At 59.8% G+C, this 14,764-nt stretch overlaps 1 protein-coding gene across 1 annotated transcript in view; it reads right to left on the reverse strand.

Annotated features, from left to right (window-relative positions):
* The window catches only part of SORCS2 (sortilin related VPS10 domain containing receptor 2), a 124,844-nt gene extending 115,283 nt beyond the window's left edge, over nt 1-9,561 (reverse strand). The window contains exon 1 of the mRNA XM_055137377.1: nt 9,336-9,561. Coding sequence (XP_054993352.1) covers nt 9,336-9,494 — 159 coding nt within the window. The 5' untranslated portion in view covers nt 9,495-9,561. The remainder of the gene's footprint in view (nt 1-9,335) is intronic.
* Nucleotides 9,562-14,764: the final 5,203 nt, after the last annotated feature.

The raw sequence follows: 14,764 nt of genomic DNA on the forward strand, positions 1-14,764 counted from the left end.
CCGCTCCCGCCCCACGGGCTCCCTCAGGCCCCGTCTACCCCGTCTTCAGTTGCTGGTCTGGTCCAGTGAATTGTGGGATGCCCATACCCACTGGAGAAGGTTCTGGGCGCAGGGCATGGGGTAGCACCGCACCCCCATCAAGCACCCCCATTCCTTTGAGTGCAGGTGTGGGCCCAGCAGAGTTGAACACCCCCAGCGCCTGAGCCCAGCAGAAAAGACAGAGGACAGTGGGCAGTGGGGTGGCATCCCCCAGGGCCACAACATCAGACACCGGCAGTTTCAGGCAGTGCCCAGTGGGACAGCATCACTGCTCTGTCCTCTCTGTCTTGGTCCACGTGGTGCCTGGCGGGGCCCTGGCCAGGCCTGACCATCAAGCCACTATGAGACGAGGGGTCAAGGTGGGCTGGGAGCTCTGCGGGGGGCTGCTGGCAGGGGCAGGGCCCATGGCTGCGTCTCCTGGGCTGTCGGCAGCAGGGAGTCCAGGGAAGTGGACACCAACGGGGGAGCTGGTTTCCAGGGCAGCGCTTGCCCAGCCGCCTCCTTCCTCGCTCTGGGAGCTCAAGTTGGGTTTCTGAGGCGTGTAACCAGACTCCAGCTACTAGGCTGGGCACCGGGAGAGAAGGCGAGGGGCTTCCTGTACCCCACCCTCAGACCCCCCTAATCCTGGCCTGAAGACCAGACCCAGAGGCCAGAACACAGGGACATTTCCCACTGGGAACAGAAGACAGAGCACAACCCACACAGCCCAGCGATAGAAATTAGGCTCCAAGGGGCAAAGACTCCACGAGATATCTCCTCTGCCCTCTCCCTCCCCCCCCCCCCAACCCCTCTACACCCGTCTTTTGTTTTCAAAATCCTTCTCCCCCATGGAGGGGACAGGAGCTCTGGGCGGGAAGGGCGCAGAAACTGCAGCCAGTGAAAGGGTTATGCACACAGGCATGCGGGAACATTCCTGGTAGAATTATGCAGAAACGGACACCCTGTGCTCCATCTGTTTGCGCTGCTGCCAACAGAGCAACCGGCTTTGTCTCCAGGTGGGGCGAGGGATTAAGGATTAACCAGGTCCCCCTTGGGCTCCCTTCGCCCAGGTCCCATCTGCGTTTTCAAGGCCTTTAACAAAAGCAAGGGGCCTGCTCCAGGTCTGGCCCCGCCTTCAGTGTCGGCCACGCCTTCCTAGGGCCACGCCCTCCTCAGGCCACGTCCCTGTGTGCCATGCCCTCCTGCCTGGTTCCGCTCTGGGCCTGGCCATGGCCCCTTGTTGGTCACACCTGGGTCTACCCACTGCGTCCTGCTGTCCCCAGCAGCCACCTTCCTCTCCTGTCCCACCACCGTCTCTGGGAAATGTTCCCAAATTTCCCCAGGGCTCCCTGAGGCGGACTGGGGGCTCAGAGTCGGAAGTCACAGAGTTCAGGAGAAACGCAGGAAGGCGACATCTCTGCAGAGCGTGCAGAACCCCACTACAAACATGCAGGGGTTCTCGGGGAAGCGGGTAGGGCAGTTGCCTTGCATGGCCGACCAGGATTCAATCCCCTGCATCGCACATGGTCACAGGGTCCCCCAAGCCCCGCCAGGGTGAATCCTCAGGGCAGAGCCAGGAGTAAGCCCTGAGCGTGCACTGGTGAGGCCCAGAAACAAAAAGACAAGACAAATGTTCAGGGGTTCTGAGAGCAGAGTGCGGGCGTCCAGGTGTTGGCAGCTGGCTGCCTTCTCCACTCCAGCTCCCCAAGGCTGGCAGATGGTGGCCCAGGAGTGATGGGTCAGCAGGTATGAGAGCAGGGCGGGGCCAGCCTGCCCCCGCCCACCCCGCCAGCGCTGTGCCTGCCCATTCCCCTATTTTTCTGCGGGGCACAGGGACACACTCCTCACAGAACCCCTGCGATTTGCTCCTATCCCCAGCAGCCCAGCGGGCGCCCCCCCTACCACCACCACAGCCCAAGCCCAGCTAGTCAGTGGGGGCGTGGGCAAGGCCCAGGATGGCCCTGGGGTGAGCCCTGAGGCTGGCCAGGCTGTGTCCCCTGACAGCCCCACCTGGTCTGGGTTTCGGGTTTCCTCAGCCTGGCCCCGCCTCTCACTGGGGGCCTCCTGCAGGCCAGACGGAAAGACAGTCTCAGGGGGCCTGCAGAGCGCACATTCCTAGCAGTAACTCAGAGCCAGAAACTTGCTAGAAGCCTGGCTTGAAGGAGAAATTCCTTCTAGAAAGGCAGATTCTCAGAGTCGACAGTTTCCATAAGCTCCGCTGGGCTGGGCTTCAGCCAGTGACAGCCTGCCCGGCACCAGCTGATCCAGGACTGCACGCTTCCCCCAGCACGAGACCCCTTGGAAAGACCCCCACCACCAGAGCCAAGGAGGAGGAGGGCAGAGGAGGGGGGGAGGCAGGGAGGGGGAGACGTAAGGGGCCGGAGAGGTGGAGGGGAAGGGGTGACAGGGGGAGAAGGACCAGGAGAAGGAGGAAGCAGCGTCTCCCTGAGCCCCCTGAAACTGCAGGGGTTTGGGGCCTCCAGGCCCCTGTCCCCAGAGCAGACAATCCCGGCGTCCACCCCAGAGGGGCAGGATGGGAAAGAGGTGGAGACATCTCCCCAGGACCCTCTTGTCCCCTTGCTTGTCCCGCGAGCCACAGCCATCCTCAAACCACCGTCCTTTCCAGCTCACAGGCCACGGAGTACAGGGGCCCAGGAGGCAGCTGCCCTTCACCAGCTCCAATGAGGCAGGCAGGTCTGTCCTCTGCCGGGAGCTGAGCAAGGCCCAAGCACACGGCCTCGGGACTCCCAGGGCATGTGGGACCCTGACCCTGGCTCACGGTGGGGGGTGGAGACTCACTGCCCCAGGAAGAGCCTCCCCCACGTGTTGTCACAGCACCCGATTCTCCCTAACCCCGATTTGTACCTCACGATGATCATGAAACTACATTCTGGGCCAGAGAGAGCAGGGCCAGACACTAGCCTGGCCCGCAGCCAATCCCAGTGCAAATCCCCAGCACCACGCCGGGTCCCCCCAAACACCACTGCCGAGCACAGCTGGGCATGCCCGCCCCCCCCAGATAAACACCTGCATCCCGAGAAAGCTGCGTGGACCTCCCGCTGGGTGGGGGCGCAGGGAAGCTGCGAGAGCGGCCAGGCAGCCTGGGGGTTCCCTGCACCGGGAGCATGGCCGCCACCACGGTGTCAAACCACAAAAGTCCACTTTGAGGACCAAAGTGCAGCCGCATTCAGGGTGGAAAGCAAGGTGGGTGGGCCTAAGTGGGGTCTGCATGGTACTGGGGGGGCGGGTGGAATTACTCTCGCTAAGAGCGCTTCATTTTCGGGGCTGGAGCGATAGCATAGGGGGTAGGACATTTGCCTTGCACGCGGCCAACCCGGGTTCGAATCCCAGCATCCCATATGGTCCCCTGAGCACTGCCAGGAGTAATTCCTGAGTGTAGAGCCAGGAGTAACCCCTGTGCATCGCCGGGTGGGACCCAAAAAGAAAAAAAAAAAAAAAAAGAGCGCTTCATTTTCACAGGGCAGAGACTGAATGACTTAATAGTAGGTGAGGTGGTCCAGATAAGACTCAACTGAGGGAAGCAAGAAAGGTGCTAACTCTCCCCCCCTCAGCAATGCAGCCCCTCCCCAATCCTCGACCCTCTGCCCTGCACGAATCTGACCCCAGCACCCAGGGTCCCGCTGTGGTCCTCCCAGGGAAGGGACCCCCTTCGTCCATCTCTCCTCCCGGTCAGCCAGTCAGGGGACGTGGCTTTAGGCAGACCCCCGGGAGGAGAGCTCACTCATCAAACCTGCTCAGGAGCCTTGAGACAGAGAAAGCAGCGGCGCACGTGCCAAGCACAGGAAAGCCCCGAGTGGGCACTGTCTGGCACCCAGCTCTGCCAGCACTGGCCAGGGAGCCTCCAGTGCTACTGACGCTAAACCAGAAGACCTTGGGCGCAGTCCAGTAACTAACCAGAACCCCCGCTCCAGGTGGCCAGCCCAGTTTCTGGGCTTAGACCCAAAGAGGTGGGAAGCAGTGACGAGAACTGACAGTGGCATCCCAGGTCAGCACAGAGGGTGCAGCTCCTGGGGACAGCGCCACGGGACATGCCCCAGGGGCAGCACTATGGAATGTGGTCCCGGGGTGCAGTTCCCAGTGACAGAGCCACGGGGTGTGGCCCTGGGGATGCAGCACTTGCCTTGCACATGGCAGGCCCAGGTTTGGTCGCTGGCACCCCATATGGTCCCCTGAGCATCAGCAGGAGTGATCCTGAGCACAGAGCCAGAAGTAAACCCTGAGCACAACTGCTTATGGCCCCCCAAAAGAGAGGGGGGATCTGAGTGACTTCGGAGGCATCTGAGCCAGGGGTTGCTGGAGCCAGTCTCCTGGTCGGCCTCGGTGTTAACTGGAGAGTGACCAGCATGGTCGGCGCTGCCCTGTCCAGGACTTGGTCAGGGAGCAGCAGGAGACACTGGGCACGATACCAGCAGTGACCGGGAGCAGTGGGTAAAAGTGGACTGGGACAACAGGGCACAGTGACTTCCACTGGGAGTAAGGCCAGCAGGCCCTGGGGGGTTGGGGGTGAAATCTCTGCTGGTGACGTCGCAGGCCTCTCTGGGCTCCCGAGGGGTCGGAAGGGCCGTGGAGTGCACTGGGCCTGGCTTCCTCTGACTCTAATTAAACTTAATTTCTCTCTGAGCATGGGGAAATGGCGTTGAGCAAGTGACGTGCCCCCCAGCGCCCGGCGAGCTCCTGCTGCAGGAAATTAGCTGCTTTTGCCAGAAAATTACTAAGGAAGGGGAGCACGGATATTTTAAGATCTGTGAGCTGGTGTGAGAAGAAACTAATTAAATGATGTGATTTTCGGCACAAATACAGTAACTGACTGCTAGAGAAATGCACAGCCCAAACGGGAGGCCTTCCCAGCCCCCAGGAGAGCATCGTTTCCTTTTTCTCTTTCTCCCTTTCGAGCTCTCTGGGGAGAGCTCATGCGCTGGTATCCACCAAATGCAGAAAGTGACAAAGATGACACTGCCCATCTGTGCGGTGTCCCCGGGAGTGGCCAGGAACGTGGGCCGGGCAGGCAGGAGCACTGGGGACTCCCCAGGAGTCTGAGCTGGACAGGGCAAGGTCGGCATGTTGGGGGAGGGCTGGGTGCTGGGAGCACAGGACAGCTGGGTCTGTCAGAGAATCCCTGGAGCAGCGGCAGGAGCAGCTGTGCAGACACAGCAGCGGCTTCACCAAGGACGGGCGGGGGGGTTCCCGCTGCAAAGTGTGGGGGGTGTTGGCCGGGACTGACTACAGCCTCGTTGCTGGGGTCGATGCGTCCCTCAGAAAGCACGAGCGCCTGCCCGCGGGCAGCCTGGAGGGAACCTAGAACTAGCCCCCTCCTTGGAGGCTGAACAGAGCGCCAGGGACCCCCGACAGGAGGCCCTTTCCCAGCCCCCCGCCACCCTTCCAGGGCTGGAGGGAGGAACAGACTGGGGGTCCTCTGGCATCCACGCCGAGCCCCCGAGCAGTCAGCTCAGCTCCCACCCCCGCTCCCAGTGCCCCCTCAAGTCTCCCTGGGCCTCGGACTGAAGATAACAGAACCAGCTTCCGAGCCGTGTGAGCCGGCGCCGGGCAGCCCCCTGGTCTGAGGGGCGCGCGGCAGAATGAAGCTAATTTACGGCCTCTTTGAAATACTCACAGGAACCCTCATGCAACTACAAATTAAAGAGCCACTTTATTAAAGGAAGAGTGGATTCGCGTCGTGTGTCCGGGTGCTTTATTAGCAGCCTCACGCCTGCCGCCCCCAACAGCCAGCTGCACGGCTGTGTCCTCCCGCTTCACTCCATCCAGGCCCCCCGCTCCTGGCTCCTCAGGTCTCCCCCTCTCCCCTCGTCCTATTACTCCCACCACCCCCACCTCCTCCCCTTCAGAGCTGCTCAATCGTCACTTCCTCCAGAAAGTCCTCCCTGAATTCCCCAATACAGATTCCCTGGGCACTGGGAGAAACTGACGCCTCTCCACACCTTATGTCTCCCCAGACTTCAGGGGTGTCACCAGCACCCAAAAGGCTCTCCAGAGTAGCGACCGGAAGGTTCTATGAGCCGAATCTCGCCCGAGGCGCTCACATTTGGTGTGGCCTCAGCTCACACAGGCTGAGTGCAGAAGAGAGCAGAAGATCCCAAGTCCCCGGAAGCAGGACATCCTTCCTGGCTGGACACTAGGCCCCGGGGGCGGTGGGCTGGCCCAGCAGTTCCCTGACCTGGGGTGGACGCTGACCGGACATCACTCTCTGGGCTGCGGGCCAGGGTCCTTGCGGGGGGGGGGTGTCCCCCTCACAACACGACTCTCAGCTATGGTCACTGAGGTGCCGGGGCTTCCCCGTCCATCCGCCCAGCCACAATGCAGCCATTGTGGACCCGTGAACTGACCTACAGGCCCCTTTAGATCCAACCTGTTCAGCCGTTCACGCCCCTGCCCCCGCCTCTCACCCCATCACAGTGCTCTCCTCCATCTCCCCCGGGCCACTCGCTGTCTCTGCCCACCCTGATGCCGCCTCTTCCGAAGCAATCCTCTGGATTTTGCCACTCGGGTCAGTGCCCCCCACCCCTCACCGGCGGGCTGTTTCCTGAGCACTCCCCTCCATGGGGCAGTCTGCCTGCTGTGAGGATCCCCACCAAAAAGTTCCCCAGCCTTCAGATGTGACCACATTGGGGCGGGGGCTTCACAGTGGACCTGAAGGTGACCCGGGGTGGACGGGGCATGCTTACAAGTGAGGGAATGAGGACATGGATACGCACCGGGGGACAACTGTGGGGACCCAAGGGGCAGATGGGGCCCACACAGCCTGGAGACAGAGCTCAAAGGGAACCCACCAGCCCACCTGCGCTTCCAGACACGAGGAGGAGTGATGGCAGGGCGAAGCCGCTGGGCTCTGGGCCCCCGAAAATGATCCCATCTCCCACAGGCGGGCAGGCCCAGCGGCCCAGCCACGACACATGCAGGGAAGGCCAGGTCGCTGTCCCGGAAGAAACTCGGGGTGACAGCCTGTTCTTATCCTTTTAGCTCAGAGAAAACAGTCTCAGAAGCCGCCTACGTCTGATTTGCAGCTCCGGCTCTCAGGCACAAAAGAGACAAATGTGAGATTCTGGAGAGCCCCGGGCAGCGGGGCCCGCGGGGCTGCCAACGCTCAGTCCGCACGCCCGGGCCTGGGCAGGGCAGAACGAGCTGACACAGGGGCGATGCTGGGTGGAAACAGAGTGACCCCACCAGGGGGAAACTGACCAACTGGGCCAGGCGCATGAAGCCCACGATCAGGCCCCGGAGCTCCAGACATGAAGTTTAAGTGCTGTGGGGAAAGGCACGCGGTAGCAGTGGGGACTCAAGGGTGGGCCACACGGGGCCCTGGCGGACGACTGCGCGTGCCGGAGGCAGAGACCCTCACCCTGTGATACCCGAATCGCAGGTCATACCTCCCCTCCCAGCAGCCAGGAGACGCTGGAGCCTGCCCCGGGGCTGAAGGAAGCAGGCACTCCCGGGTGAACAGCTGCCTCTGCCCCAGGGCGGACACAGCCTGCCGGAACTCAACACTTTCAAATTCCAGTCCTGGGGGCCGGAGTCAGCAGGGGGCTTACCTGACCGACCCGGGCTTATTCCTGGGCACCCCAGACGGTCCCCCAAGCCCCACCAAGCATGATCCCTGAGTGCAGAGCAAGGAGTAAGCCCTGAGCACTGCTGGGTGTGCCCAGAAATAAAAAATAGAACAAAAAGCCCATCCCGGCCAGAGAGGTCGTACAGCTGCGAGGGGCTTAGCTTGCGTACGGCCGACCCGGGTCCGACTCCTGGCTTCGCAAGGGCCCCCTGAGAACCACCCAGCGTGACCCCCAAACCAAAATAAACTAATGGCCTGTCCTCCTCCTAAGAGCCAGCTTATTGTGAAGACTCGGAGTGGCCCGCCCGGGCTTTTCCATCCCAAAGCGGTGAGGATGGTTCCTCCCCAGACCAACAACGCCAGAGTGTCCCCAAGACTCCTGGCTTCTTCCCCGGGGCCATGCTCGAAAGTGCCGCTTCCCGAGGGATGGGAACAGGTGTGGGACGGGGCCATCTCTGGCCCTGGCGCGGCGGGACGGGGGCTCCCTGCATCCTGACATGTGCTGGGGCAGGGGACAGCGTCTCTGCCCCCACCCCCAGATTTCTCCAGGCACGAGAAACCCCCAGAGCCTTGCTGGCTGCCCAAGCCAGGAGGCGAGGCGCCTCTCACTTCCCCTCGCAGAGAGGTGAAGGGTGGGGAGTGTGGGGTGCAGGGAAGACGCTTCAGCCAAGGGCCTGGCTTCAGCCACCCTCTTCCCTGCAGCCTCTGGCCCGACCCTGAGGCTGGTGGGAACCTTTCACCCCCGACTCCGCCCCCCAGGCCGCTCTGCTTCTGTGCTCCTACTTCCACGACAGAGAAGGCAGCAGCCCCCACCCTGCCCCAACACCCCTCTGCACCGCCGGCGTCTGAGGCATAAGGACACGGAGGAGTCAACTAGCCAGGCGGGACGGCAACTGCGGGACCCACAGTCCCAAAAGCCCATCAGTGGGAAGCGGTGCGGCGTGAGCTGGGGCAGACCCCCACCAGCCAAGGTGAACAGCGTCCCACGGGCCCTGGATCCCTGCATCAAAGGCTGCGGGGGCTCGAGGGCCGGGGGGTCCGTGCAGGGGCCTTTAGAGCTCGACTATTCTTCCTCAGAGCCCAGAGCCCCAGGGCCCCTCAGACCCCTCTCACAGACCCTCCACAGGCCCCTCAGGCCCCTCTCAGACCCCCCTCAGAGACCCTCTCCCGTTCCCCACTCAGACCCCCCAGAGACCCTCAGAGACCCCATGGCAGACGCCACTCACAGACCCCCCCACAGACCCTCTGCCTCTGGCCAGCCCCTCACAGACCCCTCACAGACCCTCTGCCTCCCGCCAGCCCCTCACAGACCCTCTGCCTCCCGCCAGCCCCTCACAGACCCCCACAGACCCCCTCACTCATCCCCTCGCTGGTCCCACTCACAAGGTGACCCTCCCAGACCCCACTCACGGGGTGCCCCCCCCCGGCCCCCCACAGCCCCGCGCAGACCCCCCCGGGCGACCCCGGCTCCGGCCCTCCCCGCCTGGTCTCCGGGCGTCGCGGGCGCGGGCGGGCAGGGCGGACGGGGCTCCCCGTCCCGACGGGCCCCCAGACGCGGGAGGCGCCGCCTCAAACTTCCCCGGCGCGAGGCTCCCGCGAGGGGTGCGGGGCGCGGCCGGGGGGAGGGGCCGGGCCCGACCCCGGGGACCCCCAGACGGCCCCGGGCGCCGCGCCTCGCGGGGTGCCCCGGGGGCCCCGGCGAGCCCGGAGCGGGGTCCGAGGGGCGGGCACTCACGCTGCTGTTGTCGCCCGTCCAGTGCACCATCGCCTGGTTGTGCGTCGCGTCCCCCTTGAGCACGAACGACGAGCTGACGAGCTGGCCCGGACGCCCGTCCCCGGGAGCGCGCCCCGCCGCCCCGCCGGCCGCCAGCAGCAGCAGCAGCAGCGGGGCCATGGCGCCGGGCGCGCGGGGACGGGGACGGCGGCCGCGGGGCCCACGCGAGCGGCCGGAGGGCGAGAGGGCGCGGGCGGGCGCGCCGGGAGCGAGAGGGCGAGCGAGCCGGCGAGAGAGAAAGGAGCCGCGAGCGCGGGCGGCGGCGGGAGGGGCGCGGCGGCCCGGGGAGCAGCGACACCTGGCGGGCGGCGCAGGCAGGGGCCAGCCGGGAGTCCCCGCGCACGCACCCGCACCCGGCACGCGTCCCGCACCCGGACACGCTCCCCGCACTCGGACACACGCGCCCGCACCCGGCACGCGTCCCGCACCCGACAGGCGTCCCGCACCCGGACACACGCACCCGCACCCGGACACGCACCCGCACCCGACACGCACTCCGCACCAGGACACGCTCCCCGCACCCAGACACGCACCCGCACCCGACACGCACCCTGCACCCGGACACGCTCCCCGCACTCGGACACACGCACCCGCACCCGGACACGCACCCACACCTGACACGCACCCGCACCCGACACGCACCCTGCACCCGGACACACGCACCCGCACCCAACACGCACCCTGCACCCGGACATGCTCCCCGCACTCGGACACATGCACCCGCACTCAGACACACGCACCCCACACCTGGACACTCGCAAACCTACACCCCGACAGGCATCCCACACCCCAACATACATCCCGCACCCGGACACAGGCATCCCGCACTTGGGCACATGCGTCATGCACTCGGACACACACACCCCGCACCGGGACACAGGCATCCCATGCTCAGACGCATGCATCCTGCACCCTGACATGCATCCCGCACCTGGACACATGCAGACCTGCACCCCGACATGCATCCCACACTCGGGACACACAGACCTACATCCAGACACACATAGACCCACACTGTCCTCTGTTCAGTGGGCCCTTCCAGAAGCTTAAGTGTGTGCAGCAGGAGGAAGAGGGCAAGGCTGGAAGGCCTGAGGCTCTAGGTCCCCTGGATAGTACCCAAAGAGTCAAGAAAGTAGGTGATGCCAGAGGCAAAGCCAGGTCTCAGTGCCAGCAAGGGGGACAGGCACAACATCTGCATGTGATAGGGGCGGCAAGAGGTTACCCCGCTATCACAAATACACACCCATGTGCTCGGAAAGTGCGCTCACTGAGAGAAACACAGTCCCTCACAGGTGGTTATGAGGAGATAAATCCATCTCTGAGGGAGTTGTGAGGAGATACACTTTGTGGTTTAGCAGTAGTTGTGACCTGAGAATAGCCTCTGAGACCTGGTGGTGAGGTGACATATGCCCTCAGGTGTAGTTGTGAGGGGAGATACACCCCCTCAGAGGTGTTTGTGAAGATACAGACCACCGTAGAGGTAGTTTTGAGGAGATACACTTGCTGAGATATGGTTCTGAGCTAAGATAAACAGCTAAGACACAATTGTAAGGGAAAATATACCCACCTCAGAGGTGGTTTTAAGGTACATCTTTTCAGAGGAGGTTGTGATGTCAGATACACCCACCTCAGAGGGGAGTTATAGCCATCTTAGAGTGTTTTAAAGGAGAGATACACCCACTTTGGAGATGTAGATGAGCAGGTATACCTGTTCAGGGTGGTTGTAAGGGGAGAAACAGACCCTCAGAGTTGGCATCATAGGAAAACACACTTGAACAGGCCCAGAACAACACGTGGAGACCCACCGAGGTGAAGCAGAGCAAGCACAGACAAGGGACAAAGATATACAATCCGCCTGGGAAGGGCCACACAGGACAAGGCCATGCCTAGAAGTGTGAAAAAAGCTAGGCCCTGAGGCTATAGGTCATCATGCTGAAAAGCTTGTGCTTGCTTCTGAGGCCAGAGAACCTTCTAGGGTTTTCAGGGAAAAGAATGACCTGAAGGGATGGAGCGCGATGGTACAGCGGGTAAGGCACTTGCCTTGCATGCGGCTAATCTGGGTTCAATCCCCAGCATCCCATATGGTTCCCCAAGCACTGCCAGGAGCAACTCTTGAGTGCACAACTAGGAGTAACCCCTGGGCATTGCCAGGTGTGACTCAAAAAGCCAAAAAGAAAAAAGAATGATCTGAGCAGATTTGTTTTCTAGAAAGCTAATTCTGGTGGTTTCTGTGAGTTGGGGCTTAGAAAAGAGTAGGAAAATGCATAAGGCAGCCATTGTGGCATTGTGACATTGAGCCAGATGAGGAAAGAAGAAACAGGACAAGAGGGTGGAGAAGAGGAGACAGAGATGGTCCCAGAACCTCTGGTTGTCCAGGTCAGAAGGACAATTGCTCTTCGGGAGAGCAATGCGCTGTTTCCCAAGGGGCAGGACAGATTTGAAGAAGAAGGTGGGACATGCCTGTGCAGTTTCCTCGGAGCATCTGGAGGCTCAGTCAGGCCAGACAGGCTGGGATAGAGTCACAAAGGACCCTCAGACTCCAGAGTGTGACCCAAGGAAAGTTTGTTCCATTCATTTTCCAGGTCTCACCAGATCAGGTGGTCTCCACCTATCTTGTGGCTCTGAGATTGGTGGGCACAAGAGATTGGCAACTGTCACAGTATGTGACCCTGGTGCTCCAGACACCTCGCTCACACTGCCGGGGCCTCAGGAAACGGTCGTGGGACACTGGGAGTTCTGAAACACAGATATGGGCATGAGCACAGAAAGGATCATGGGAGAGAGGGAGACAGAGAAGGGAAGAAAAGGATGCGATGGCATGGGAACGCCACAGATTCCTGGGAGGTAGCATTTAAGGATCCCCAAAGGATGACTCAAGGGTTAAGTTTAAAACAAAACCAAACCCAAAACAAAGTCTCTTGTTTCCAAATACCCAATTATTTGTTGTGATATAGACTAGGCATCCAGATTTTTCTCTGAATTTTTCGTTTTCCATATGGTTTCTTGGCATTGCATGGGCAGCCAAAAGCAGTTGGCAAGTGCTGAAGCCCCGTGCGGCTCCGTGGCGCTCTCTCTGTGTCAGGCCGAGGGCCTGACGATCATAGATGTGTCTGCAGGAGGGGTCTGCAAAGACTCCGATTTACAAAAGCATTTTGAGAGAGAACTCACAGCATTTTGCCTTTCGATTTATTCCAGAAACAAACAAAAAAAGCTGCCACCAAACTATTAAATATGAGAGTAACCTTTCAATGCCTCGCACACTTAAAATTGTTTCCAAAAATTATTTTTTCCACATATAAATTTTGATTGAACATCATATTTGAGAGATTTCAACTTGGAGGTTCATTAAAACTCACAGTCTTAATCGAGACTAACCGAGAAGCAACTTCCCCAAAGAGCTTGGCAAGGCCTTTTCCCGGGTCTTATGTCCCCGATGCCATTTTTTTTCTTTTTGAGTCACACCTGGCAATGCACAAGGGTTACTCCTGGATCTGCACTCAAGAATTACTCCTGGCGGTGCTCAGGGGACCATAAGGGATGCTAGGAATTGAACCCAGGTCGGCTGCGTGCAAGATAAATGCCCTACCCGCTGTGCTATCACTCCAGCCCCCCCCCATTGTCATTCTAAGGGCCAGGGCACCTTGGAACTTGTCTATTTATCCTTGGAGTCCAGCTCAGTTTGAAGGCAGTTGCATGCCTCAAAGGATGGATGGATGGATGGATGGATGGATGGATGGATGGATGGATGGATGGATGGATGGACAGACAGACGGATAGATGGGTGAGGGCTGGGTATATAGAAGACCTACTGCATTGGAATCCAAGATATTTGAGACTTTTAAACTGTAACTGCTGAGGTGAACATCAGTTTGGCAGGAGGGAAGATCCCTGGGTCAGGATCAGGAGACCCAGATTCTAAAGTCTCCGCTAACTGAGCCTGATGCCTCGGGCAAGCACGCACCCCCACTTTCCCTCTCTGCTAAATCAAGTATCGCCCAACCCCACCAACCTTTACTGCCTCAGGTCTAGTCACGTGCAAAGCACCGGCCCCCTTCCCCTAGGACCTTCGTCTTGCCTATCGTGTGCATAGTCAGAAACACACTCTAGGCAGGCAGAACCCCACTCCCGACACACACACACACACACACACACACACACACATACTCACACACACACACACACACACACACACACACACACACACAAACAGCTAGCTGGGGAGGTTGGCAAACCTTCTCCCCAGTCATCGATCATAGAACTGCACAGAGGGACAAGAGCAGCCACTTTGCGCAGACACCGTCCGAAGGCAGCTGCACCCTGATGAGGGCTCGAGCCTGGGATCTGCAGGACTTCGGATGAGAGCCTTGGGCGTCTGCAGGCCTCGGGCACAGGGCCACTTGCACGTCTTCTCCTGCTGGGAAGAGTCTGCAGAGTGGGCTAATCTATAAGCGCCAGCAGCGGCAACACCACCGCTAAAGGGCAATTCGACTATTTGGAACCACAAGTAATGCCTGGAACTGGTCATCACCTGCAGGAAAAAGCCTGTGAACACAATCCTCTGAGGACATGTCTGGCTAGGCTCTGTGTCCTCTAGAAAGGGCTCGAGGCAGAGCATACTCCTCATGGCCCTACAGCCATGCACGTGCTCAAAAGAAGCAGGCAGGCCAGTGGGAAGAGAGTGCCAGGCGGACGCCCTATGGGTTGAATGTACTCTTCTACCCCAGGCCCAGGTCTCGGACAGAAGCAAAGAGCAGTAGCTAAGGACGTGAGGACAGACCTCTGACCTAACCTCTAAGCAGAGCTACCGCATGCGCAAGGATGCTAGGCTCAAACATAAAACTGGAAAAAAGATGTAGAATCAGCAAAGAAGACAGATTTATCCCAGCAAGTCACTAAGCAAATGAACAAGCAACAGCAACAACACACAACAAAAAACACCTACCAGCTTCTGAGACAAAACCACAATGCACACTTGAAAATGAAAATCCTCATTTTCAACAAAGAACATGAGAAATGCAAACAAGCAGGGGAAAATGTCCATATGCAGGGGACAAAAATAAGAGCAGTCCCCGGAGATTTCGGGGTGTTGGGTTTGGCAGTGAAAGACTCCAAAGCAGCTACAGATAGGACCTGAAGAGTTAAAGGAAATTATTACAGCAACAAATCAATAAATAAAGACTCTCAATAAGGAGAAAAAATCATATAGAATAACCAAATGGAAATTCTGGCATGGATAAGTAGAATGACAAGAAAAATGCATGAGGGTTGGACAGTGGTTCTGAGACAGAGGAAGGATCACTGAACTGAAGACAGTAATGAATACTTCCGTAACAGAGAGAGCGAGCGAGCAGACAGCGGCAAGCAGAGTCTTTGAGATGCAGAGACCGGTG

This window comes from Sorex araneus, chromosome 5, assembly GCF_027595985.1.
Source record: "Sorex araneus isolate mSorAra2 chromosome 5, mSorAra2.pri, whole genome shotgun sequence".
Taxonomy (NCBI): Eukaryota; Metazoa; Chordata; class Mammalia; order Eulipotyphla; family Soricidae; genus Sorex; species Sorex araneus.